Here is an 11109-nt window from a genome sequence, read left to right as displayed (position 1 = left end):
GAAGTCTGGCATCAAAGATGACATCACCTGGCCTGTCTACCCTTCCATCCCTGTCTCCCCACTCCCCTGTCCGTTCCACACTTTTCTGTCTATGCATATGCCCTTGCTTTTGAATGCTCTGCTCAGCATTCACTTGGTTAGTCTTATGAATTCTCTGGGAAGCCCTCTTGATCCACCAGGCTGTCATTATGTGAAGACGGATCTGTCTACCACTGCTGACTAAGCTCTGTGAGGCAGGGCCTGCAGAGTTGTCTTCAGCACTGTTGTGTCCTCAGCCTTGTTCACCTCAGAGTGTAGCTCCGAAGGAGCCTCAGTAAATGCTTACCAAGTGAATGAGTGGTTTGCCTCTTCCCTCTGTCCCTCCCGGCCTCTTGATGCAGTACCTCAAAGTCTACTCTTTATCTGGACATCCACTGGAGTTAAGAAAGCACCCACATCAGTTACTTGACTGATCCCAGGCCCATTGCAGGATAGGCTGCCTTGGGGTTAGGGAGAGGCATCATAAGTCTTTGATCAATGCCCTTGCTGTGCTCCAGGGTCAGCTAAAGGTCTCCCTAGCATGGGCTGACTGAGGTTGAGATTAGTCCTTCCCCAAGGAGGCGGCTTCAGTGCAGGACAGCGGCCTGGGCAATAGCTCTCAGGATCTTTATTCACCACAGGACCCCTGGGGGTGCTAATGGGGAACCCTCCGGCCCCGCCCCAGCAGCCTCCTCCGAAGTTCTTGGCTGAGCAGCTTCTGTTCCCTGCGGGCACCATGCAGCACACTCCGGTTCTCCTGGGCCCTCCGGATCAGGTAGGGGATCACCTCCTCCAGGGAACCATAAGGGATGGACTTATACACAGCATAGCCGGCCTGCCCTGTGGGGAGAGTGTTGGCAGGGTATGAACACCTGTTTGGGGTGAGGCCCGAGACTTTCATTTCGGAGAACATGGCAGACTAGGTGAGTTGGATAAAATCTCCCACTTAGAAAACTGGAAATCCTGCAGTAAACGTTTAGAAAATCTTCTTAAAGTTATAAAAATACTGCCAAAAGAGTAAGGAGCTTACTAATCCAAAATTAAGAGAAAGTGAGCTCCTGGAGGGAAGGGATGCACAGGAAGTCCTTCCACCCTGAAGGCAAAAGTGAGCTGCTATTTGATGACTTTGCAGAATTGAGGGGGTGCAGAGATCGAGGCCCAGAGCCTGACCAGGGTGAGAGTTGTAATGGGGAACTCCCCTAAATTAAGCTGCACCCTCCATGTAAGAGCTAACCAGAAGTCAACCCTCCCACCTTCCCCCACTCACAGGGAATGATGGCCTTGACCGTAAGTGGAGCACAGAAGAAAACAGAAACCCATCTCTGAGAGACTGAGGCCTTGGATCAGCCCTCTCACATATTTGTAGCTCAAAGTTGCATCACTGAGATGCCTCAAGAAACCTCAAGCTCTCAATTTAGGGTAAAGTGGTTTTGTACCCCTTAGTGCCTGCAGAAGAAAACATAAATCTTCTGGTCTCAGACCCAGGGGAACAACACAGGAAAGATAACAAAGCACACAGGAAATAAGACACCATGATCAAGCACCAACAAAACCAACAGACAGCAGGTTCAGAGACAGGCAGGCAAGGCCTTCAGATAATGGGAACAACAGATGTATCCGGAAGGGTCTGGATGGGAGGCTGGCCAGGCATTGGTTGGGAACGCGAGAAGGGATGTGGCTGGGAGGGAATGAGGCCTAGGACTGGGTGGGGCATGGTGGTCGGGTATGGGGAGAAGGGGCCATTCACATACCTAATGCCAAGGAGACGTGGTCACACATCCCAAGAAGTTGTCCAAAACAGACAGGCCCATCCAAAGGAATGCCCAGCTCCCACATGCTACAAACAAGGCCACATCGTCAAGTCAGACAGTGGCTGGATTCAGAGCTGAAAGCAGCCATTATGCAGTCATATGGCTGTTTCAGTTACTAAAATTTTGAAGTACTTCCAAACCCAGTGATAGATAACCACTGCTCTCAAGCCCCTGGAAAGCTCTCCAGTGAGTCCCACCTCCTTCCCTGGGACCCTCAGACCTCTCTATGCCCCAGCAAATAAGGAGCAATGTCTTGTTTAGTCTGAACAGCCTCCCCAGAACCCCTGTGGACCTACTGGCCCCTCACCGTTCCTCCCCCTATTCCACGTCCACCACCCACCCCTCTGCCCACCCTGGCATGTGAGCAAGGGAGAGGAAGGAAGGGGGCCTTCTTGCGGGTACCTATTTCCATTCTTCTACATACCGCTTGGTTGCCTGGCGAACAGATTCCTCATTGTGGGAAGCCACCATGAGGTGGCACATGGGGCCACGGTGGGACACCTGGGTCAGCATCAGCTCCAGACAGCGGCTATAGCTGAAGGGAGATGATCTCTTCAGCTTATGGCACCCGCTGATTAAGGGTCAGTCCCCAGGGACTAAGGGTTCCTGTCCTTGGGAGGTGGGGTGCCTAAGGGCAAGTACTCTGGAGTCAGAAAGTCCCTCCATTCCACCGGCAAGGGTTAGCCCTTCTCTGAGCCTTGTCCTCTCCTGTAACAATTCAAGTTCACCTAACAGCGCTGCTGAGGATGGAGTAAGATGAGGGTGTCAAAGCCCCTGGCACAATGGCAGTCTCACGGCAAAGGGCCACATCACGTGCACAAGATGAAATTTACCTAAAGTCATTCACTGCAGCATTATCTACAGAACACGAGTAGCAATAACCCAACTGTCTGTAAGCGGAGACTGGCGGAAACGAATGGTGGCACACAATGGAGAGTAGAGGGCCGGGCAGCCGTGAGAAGGGAGGAGGACCTTCTTGGGCACTGATACGGAAAGGTAAGATGACAGGCAAGTGCTTTCCCAGCTTGCTGCAGGCCAAGCGCTACCCTAAGGACTTCATGTACTAAGCTAGTTAAGTTGGACAGACTGCCAGATCTGTCCTCTGACCTCCTCTGCCCCCTACCCAGGAAACTGACGTTTATGGCCTGTATCACCCATGGTGCAATGGGCAGGAGATCAGAAGGTGGGAGGAGAGAGAGTTTGGGGTAGTTCACCCCTCAGCCCCCTCCCTGGCTCACCCTGTCTGCTCTGTGGGTGGCCACATCTCCTCTAGGATGGCCCCTCTTCCTCAGCTACGGCACAAGGGCCCTAAGAGCCTCATGCTGTTGTAGGTTCCAGGCTCCCTCAATATTCCTATTCTCTATAAAGAGAGTGCATTTTACTACGTTTCTTTGTAGTTAAAGCCCTTTGCTTGGAATTCCGTTTCCTCTGGGGTCCTGCCTGACACACAAATATTCACTCTTCTGACTCTCAGGTCAGCTCCATGAGGTAGATGTTCTGGTTATTTCCATTTTACAGAGGGGAAGACTGAAGCTTGCCCCCAGGTCACACAGATAGAAGTGGCTGGGCTGGGATTTCAACCCAGGCTGTCTGATGCTTCAGGGCCTGGATTTATTATCACTAGACTGTTCTTCCTTTAAAATAAGCAGTTGAGTGGAAAAACAGGGAGCGGTGTGCAGGCATGATACCTTTCGTACACTGACGCACAAAACCTTTGTGTTTGCCTATTTATGCATAAAGGACCTTAGGAAATGTGTAACAAACTAACAAAAGTGGTTACCTGTGGAGGGCGAGGAGCCTCCACAATGAGATGGGGATTTGGGTGGAAGTGAGGTATGCCTGAATTCATTTTTGAATCATTGTGATTTTTAATCACACAAATTTATTATGTATTCAGAATGTATAATGTGTGAATGTAAAAAGGTGCAGCAGTTTTGGAAAACCATCTGGCAAGTCCTCACAAAGTTAAACAGGGAGTTACTGTATAACCCAGTGATTCCACTCCTAGAGGATTGAGCTTTCAAGCGAATTGGAAGTGTATATTTGCACAAAAATGTGCTCAGGAATGTTCATAGCAGCACTAGTCACAATGGCCCAAAGTGGAAGCGATCCAAATGTCTGTCAGCTGATGAGTGGCCAAACAAAATGTGGTACGTCCATACAGTGGAATATTATTTGGACGTATGAGGGAATGAAGTACTGATTCATCCAACAACATGGTTCCAACAACCCTGAAAACATTATGCTAAGTGAAAGGGGCCAGGCACGAAAGGCCACACATTCTACGACTCCGTTGATAGGGAATGTCCAGAATATGCAAATCCACAGAGACAGAAAGATTAGAGGAATGGGGAGTGACTGCTGCTAATGGATGCAGGGTTTCTTTTGGGGGGTGATGAAATGTTCTGGAATTAGTGGCGATGGTTGCACAACCTTGTGAATGTACTAAAATCCACTGAATTGTATACTTTAAAGCGGTGAATTTTATGGTATATGAATTATATCTTAGTAAAAAGAAATAATAATGGTGCCAGTGATTAAGCCTGTGGGGCACAACCGTATGTAGGAGCCCTCACGGGCCTTGGAGGCAAGCCTCAGTTCCAGCCATGGCTTGACCACTTGCCTTGTAAACTTGGGTCAGTCCCTGCATCTCTAGAAACCTCTTCTGGATCCAATGTGAAATGAGGTAGACTTTGTAAGCTTTACACAGACAGGGCCTGGGGACCACCTTGGTTGATACTGGGACCAGGGTCCAGCACAGGTCCTGATCTAAATTAGGTGATCAGAAAGTATGTGGTAAAGGAACAATTTCCTCCTTCCTAGGGTCCTGGAATGGGGGCCCAAGGAGCTCACCCATATTTTGCTCCCAGCACACTATGATTTGAGGTGAGTAAGAATGCAGGTTGTAGGGCCAGCCTGCTCGGTTCAAAACATGGCCCTGCCACTTACGAGCTATGTGACCTTGGGTAAGTGATTCCGTCTCTCCGTGCCTGGGTTCCTCCCTCTGAAGTGGGGGGTAATAATAATAGTACCTACTTCTTGGGGTTGTTTATTTATGTTTTGAACAGACCTGTACAGAAGCTACCATGTAGAAGGCATGATTCTAAGCACTGGGTGTTCAGCAATGAACAAAACAGAAACCCCTGCCCTCCCAAGCCCGCACTCTAGAGAGGGGGGAGACAGACAATGTGCAATTGAATACGAAAGTGTATAGAACCTCAGATGCCAGTAAGTAAGGGCTAAAGAGAAAAATAAATTCAGGAAGAGAGTAGGTGTGGGCGTTCTAGTTTTTGATAGGGAGGGCAGGGAAGGTCCCCTGAGAAGGTACCAATAAGTAAAGACGTAAGGAGGTGAGGGATTGAGCCATGCAGCTGTGTGGAGGGAGAACATTCTAGGCAGTGGGAACAGGAAGTGCAAAGGCCCTGTGGATCATCGAGGAGGCCAGTGTGGCTGGAGTGCAGTGAGTGAGGAGCAGAGTGGGAGGAAGAGAAGTCAGAGAGGTGACAAGCTCAGATCATGAGGGAGCTGTGGGCTGCTTTAAGGATTTGGGGCTTATTGAGGTGCAGTGGGAGCCATGGCAGGGTTTTGAACTGAAGAGGGACAGGATTTGACTTCAATACTAATAGACTCCCTCTGGCTGCCGGTAGGGAACAGACTGGGGAGGGGAAGGGACAAAGGAGGATGCAGGGAGCCCAAAGAGGAGGCTGCTGTTCAGGGTGGGAAGGGACGATGTCCTAAACCGGGGAGAGGAAGTAATACATGGACATACACAGGAAGCTCAGCATCATGTAGTGCGCTCTGATGAGAGATTAGAGGTTATCATTTATCTCAGAGGCCTGTCTGGCCCAGTCCTACCTCCGATTGGTAGCCTCATAGTCAGGCTGAGTGGGGTCTTCTGTCCCTTGGTGCCGAGCCATCGCTCTCTCCTTGTCCAGATATGCCCCTCGTACCAACTTCACTCCGAAGGCCAGGCCAGCCCTGTCAGCAGCCTCGGCGGCCAGCCTCAGCCGCTCATGTGCGTCCTGGCGGAGGACCCCAGCAGCTTTGGGTCAGGACACCGGGACCCCCACCCTCCGTCCCCCAGAGCGTGCCACACACCTGCAGATAGGCCTGGTAAGTGTTCCACACCCAGGGCCCGCCTTCGCCGGGGCTGTTCCAGCGCATGGCCAGGGCATCCACCAGCAGAGAGAGCGCAGGGTTCAGGAAGGTGTACTCAGCGTCCACCAGGAGCCTCACATGCTGGGCCCGGGCGTGCTGAGGGTGAGAGAGGCCGTGGTCAGGCGTCAGGGTGCCCAGGAGGTGTCGTGGGGCCAGGCCACAGAAGATGTTACCTGTACTACCCGGTGCAAGCGGCCCAGAGAGGCCTGGAGATGCCGGTTTTGCTCAGCGTTGAGGCAGGAGACCTGAAGGTCCTGGGGGAGCAGGAGGGGAGGCGAGAATGGCTCGGGTTACTGGATCCTTCCAGGGCCTACGTCTCCTCTCCCCCACCACCGAGAAGGGAAAACTGTTTAGAAATCGTTAGAAATATGAAAAGTAGCTGTATCACACGGATACTATTTATTGAGGGAAATAAAGTGGTCAAGAACCCAGGATCTGGGTTTGAATCCTGGTTCCACCACTTACTGTATGGCCTTGGATGAGTGGTATAACCTCTCTGGGCCTCATTTGTTGTCTGTTGTTTCAATGATTAGACGATAATGGCACCTACCTCAAGGAGTTGCTGTGTGGAGTGTGCCTTGACAGAAGAATGGGAGGGGCCCAGCGCATGATAAGCGCTCAATATATGTTGTCATTATAATAATAAGTGATTTCCGGGGTGTCTGCGTGGCTCAGTCGGTTAAGTATCCGACTCTTGATTTTGGCTCAGGTCATGATCTCCGAGTTGTGAGATCGAGCCCCTTGTCAGGTTGTAGGCTGAGCACAGAGCCTGCTTAAGATTCTCTCCCCTTCTCTGCCCCTCCACCACTAGCACTGTCTCTCTAAAAAAAAAAAAAAAAAAAAAAAATATGGGGCGCCTGGGTGGCTCAGTCAGTTAAGCATCCGACTGCAGCTCGGGTCACGATCTCGTCATTCATGGGTTTGAGACCCGCATTGGGCTCTGTGCTGTCAGTTCGGAGTCTGGAGCCTGCTTTGGATTCTGTGTCTCCGTCTCTCTCTGCCCCTCCCCTGCTCTCACTCTGTGTGTCTCTCTCTCAAAAATAAATTAAAACATGGGGTGCCTGGGTGGCGCAGTCGGTTAAGCGTCCGACTTCAGCCAGGTCACGATCTCGCGGTCCGCGAGTTCGAGCCCCGCGTCAGGTTCTGGGCTGATGGCTCAGAGCCTGGAGCCTGTTTCCGATTCTGTGTCTCCCTCTTTCTCTGCCCCTCCCCCGTTCATGCTCTGTCTCTCTCTGTCCCAAAAATAAATAAACGTTGAAAAAAAAAATAAAACATTAAAATTTTTTATTAAAAAATAAACATTAAAATTTTTTAAACAATTTGTAATAAATGACTTCATAGGGGCGCCTGGGTGGCGCAGTCGGTTAAGCGTCCGACTTCAGCCAGGTCACGATCTCGCGGTCCGCGAGTTCGAGCCCCGCGTCAGGTTCTGGGCTGACGGCTCAGAGCCTGGAGCCTGTTTCCGATTCTGTGTCTCCCTCTCTCTCTGCCCCTCCCCCGTTCATGCTCTGTCTCTCTCTGTCCCAAAAAAAATAAATAAACGTTGAAAAAAAAAAAAAAAATAAATGACTTCATATACTAGCTTATTGATGTAATCGTCACAACGATCCCAGTAGATGGTTATTCCAAGCTCCATTTTCCAGGGAGAAGACTGAAGGTTGGTGAGTGAGGTAACTAGGAATTAACACATAGAAAGTGCATAGAACAGTAGCTAGGTCATAGTAAGTGCCATTAAGTGTTGCCTTGTATTAGGTCTCTTAGGACCTCGGTATCCTCATCTAAGGCCAGAGCCTCACTGCAGCCCACAAGGCTCCACCCATCCGGGCCCCTCTGCTTTCCTCTCCTCAGCTCTCCGAGCTCACTGCCCTCCAGGCACACTCTCCTCCCTGCTATTCTTGCAACAAGCCTGGCACCTTCCTGCCTCAGGGCCTTTGCTCTGGCTGTTCCTTCTGTGGGAAACACTCTTCCCCTAGAAGTCCACTTACCTCGCTCCCACCTCTCCTCCAGGTCTTTGTTTCAATGTCACCTTCTCAGAGAGGTTTTCCCTGGTTCAAATTTGCAGCTCCCGATCTGGGGCTTTCCTTTCTCCTTCCTCAACCTTACTATTCCCTATGATGCCTACTGACACGTGTTCCGTATCGGCTTTGGTTTTAATTATTGAGTGTCTCTTGTCTCTCCCTGACCAGTAAGGACAGGGAGTTTGTCTTGGTCATCGTCCCCTCCACCCTCCACCCCTGGAGGAGCACAGCACCTGGCACATGGTAGGTGGTCAATAAACATTCAGGGAATTAACACATCTGTAATGTGGAAATAATATTTGTCCCTAACTTAACGTTCTTGTTATGGAGATTCCAAGGGTCAATGTGAGCCTTGGTGACTCAAGGAGTCCAGGTGAGTTCAAAGAAATTGGGAAGTTAAAGAAGGAGGAACAGGTGGGACTTAGTTCTGTTATATCCAACAGAACCCACATGGAGATGTAGGCCTAAGTCCGCTAATGGAACTCCCCCAGAATTGGGCTGTGAGAACATGACAAACCTCCCCCGGATCTTAGTGGAGAAAACTCTCCAGAAGGAGGGAAGAGATGGGGCACCTGCCCAGTCATCTTTTCCTCAATCGGAGAATTGAGGGCAGAGTCTCGGGGGAGTTCTGGGGTAAACTGGAAAAACTCGCTGTATGCGATGGCCACCCTCATCAAGGTCCTGCGTGGTGCCTGGTGCTATTTCACATACCTCACCAAGAATTTAACTCCCATAATCTTCACCTCCCTGAAGTAGGGACTGTTATCATCCCCCATTTTACAGAGAGGGAAACTGAAGCACAGAGAGGCGAGACCACTTGTCCAAAGCCACATGGCTTCCTCAAACCCTGAGTTCTTTTTTTTTTTTTTTAAGTTTATTTATTTATTTTGAGAGAGAAAGAGAGTGAGCAAGTTGGGGAGAGGCAGAGAGAAAGGGAGAGAGAGAATCCAAAGCAGGCTCCATGCTAACAGCACAGAGCCTGACTTGGGGCTCAATCTCACGAACTATGAAATAATGACCTGAGCTGAAATCAAGAGTTGGATGCTTAACTTGACAGGGCCACTCAGGCACCTTCAAACCCTGAGTTCTTAACCATCACTCTGTATACCCACTCACAGGCAGGGTAAACATTTCCTTCAAACATATATGAGCCACTTAGGACAGTGTGTGGTGCATTGTGAGTGATCAGTAAGTTCTTCGCTATTAATTTATTGCTTAAAAATCACTTGCTTCATTTATCCATCTATTTAACATCTACTTATCATATCTCGTGTAGGTGCCAGGGGCTGAGGATATGACAGTGAACAGGACAGTTGTGAATTGTACTGTGGAGACCAGGGAGGGTAGGGACTCAAATCTGAGACATGGGATGGTAGGGCTGTCTCTGAGATGGGGACAGGAAGGGCAGCAGCCTTGGCGAGACACTCAAGCCAGGGTAGGACCTGCTAGGTGTGAGGGGTCTGGAGGATATCCAGGGGCTCAGGGAAAAAGCGAGGGCTGGAGATAAACGTGGGCCTCATTAGTACAGACTGGGGAAACTGAGGCTATAGGGTGGGTAAGAAGGCCCCATTGAAGGGATTAAGGAGTAAGGAGGAGGGAGCCAGGACCTAGCCTTGGGGAACCTCCATATTTAAGAGACAGGCAGAGAAGAGCCCAAAAGGGCGGAGAATGAGCCAGCAGAGATGGAAGAGGAAAACCAGGTGTGATGCTCTTAGGGATGCCAAGGAAAGCAAGTGACCCAGGGAGGAGGAGGGCCCCTCTGTTTATCACGAAGCCAGATGCCAATGGCAGGGAGGGTAAAAATAGTGTATGCAAGTAGAAAGGAATGAATGAATTAACCAAAACCCCACTGGCCTAATCACAACTCCAAGCCATTCAGCACATAGCATAGCTGAATTGATGGACCAAAATACTGATTACTTTCTTCTAGTTGGTAAAGAGCCACCATCTCACTCCCTCCTCTGAGAACTCCCAGCCCCTAGGCCCCTCCCCAAGACCCCCAGATGACCCATATTCCATCTCTTCCGACCAGACCCCAGGGCTATAGCATACTTATTCTGATTATTCTAAGCCTGGGGAGTAGCAGTAGCTACATAGTTTGAATATCCCGCTTACAGGTGGTTGCTACATCCAAGTGCAGAGAACTCTGCTCCCCCCACATTCCCCACCAACCATCCATTCTCCCCCAGCCTGAGGTCTTTACCTGCCCAGAGTCCATGGCTTCTGCCAGCCTCTCAGGACTCAGCTCCAAGGAAGCCCCTGGTCTTCTGATCCACGTGGTTAGCTCCTTCTGGAATAGGGTAGTGGGTGGAGTGGTGAGGAGGACCTGGTAGGCAGCCATACCCCCCTCCCCCATCCGGTCTGTCCCTTACACAGAGCCGAGTGCTGGTCAGCGCCGTCACCTTCAGCTGCATAAGGATGTTCCCAGTCGGGCCAGGGGTCTCCAGGAGGCCTCGTGACAGGTCCACACACCGAAGCATAGCACTGAGGTTCCCCTCATACCAGGCCTCACTGCCCAGCCAGCAGGCATTAGCTTCTGGAGCCCGACACCCCCCTTCCGGCCAACCTCCCAGGGCCTGGCCCCTACTCACCCAGTCTTGACAGCTGAGTCGGGCTCCTCCTCAGTGGGCACGGCCAGCAGGGGCCGGAGGCCCAGGGCCTGGAGCTGCCGGACGCAGCCCCTTACCTCCTCTGCTGTCTCACCAGCTACAAACTGCCCGTAGACAGATGCTCGGAGAAGTGCGCCCGAGAGCCGGGAGCCCAGGAGCCGCTGAGACCAGGCCTGGAGCTGGAGTGACACAGAGCAAGGGCTCAGAATCCAGGCCTGGGGACCCCCCAGGCCCGTCCCCAGGGTCACTGCTCACCGCCAGGCCATGTGTGACCAGAGGGGGCCAGGCACACAGCCGTAACACCAGCAAAGCCCGTGTCAGCTCTCCCGTGCCCTTGAGGTGAAAGGCCCCACCATCAAAGTTTAGGGCCTGCCAGCCTCCAGTGGAGGGCCCGGCCTGGGAACAGAGCGCACGACAGGTCCGGAGCATCAGGAATCCCCAGCTGCTCCGACAGCAAGTAAAGAGGTCTACCAAGTGCCCCTTGCCCGGCCAGGG

The 11109-nt window shown here is 51.4% G+C and overlaps 1 protein-coding gene across 2 annotated transcripts; it reads right to left on the bottom strand.

The window, feature by feature from the left end:
• Window positions 1-624: 624 nt before the first annotated feature.
• PRODH2 (proline dehydrogenase 2) lies at window positions 625-11109 on the bottom strand. Of its 2 annotated transcripts, none has more exons than XM_045441153.1 (10): window positions 10870-11109; window positions 10597-10793; window positions 10378-10516; window positions 10209-10295; window positions 6161-6241; window positions 5928-6083; window positions 5685-5851; window positions 2254-2364; window positions 1770-1855; window positions 625-858 (listed from the first exon to the last, which is right to left on the bottom strand). In XM_045441153.1, the coding sequence occupies exons 1-10, from the start codon at window positions 11041-11043 to the stop codon at window positions 674-676; spliced, it is 1383 nt and encodes a 460-aa protein (XP_045297109.1). In that variant the 5' UTR covers window positions 11044-11109; the 3' UTR covers window positions 625-673. The 2 variants fall into 2 exon arrangements, with proteins under 2 accessions (XP_045297109.1, XP_045297110.1); XM_045441154.1 differs by having other exon boundaries at window positions 10968-11077.

Source organism: Leopardus geoffroyi, chromosome E2 (assembly GCF_018350155.1).
Source record: "Leopardus geoffroyi isolate Oge1 chromosome E2, O.geoffroyi_Oge1_pat1.0, whole genome shotgun sequence".
In the NCBI taxonomy this organism is placed as follows: Eukaryota; Metazoa; Chordata; class Mammalia; order Carnivora; family Felidae; genus Leopardus; species Leopardus geoffroyi.
This window is presented reverse-complemented; position numbering and strand designations above follow the sequence as displayed.

What these genes read in the sequence shown, in the direction of transcription:
- PRODH2 (XM_045441153.1), bottom strand. Translation starts at nt 11,043, where the DNA reads ATGCTCCGGACCTGTCGTGCGCTCTGTTCCCAGGCCGGGCCCTCCACT. An exon ending in GCTTGCACCGGGTAGTACAG is followed by an intron (nt 6,084 to 6,160) that starts GTAACATCTTCT and finishes TCTCACCCTCAG; the next exon opens with CACGCCCGGGCCCAGCATGT. An exon ending in CTTACCAGGCCTATCTGCAG is followed by an intron (nt 5,852 to 5,927) that starts GTGTGTGGCACG and finishes GTCCTCCGCCAG; the next exon opens with GACGCACATGAGCGGCTGAG.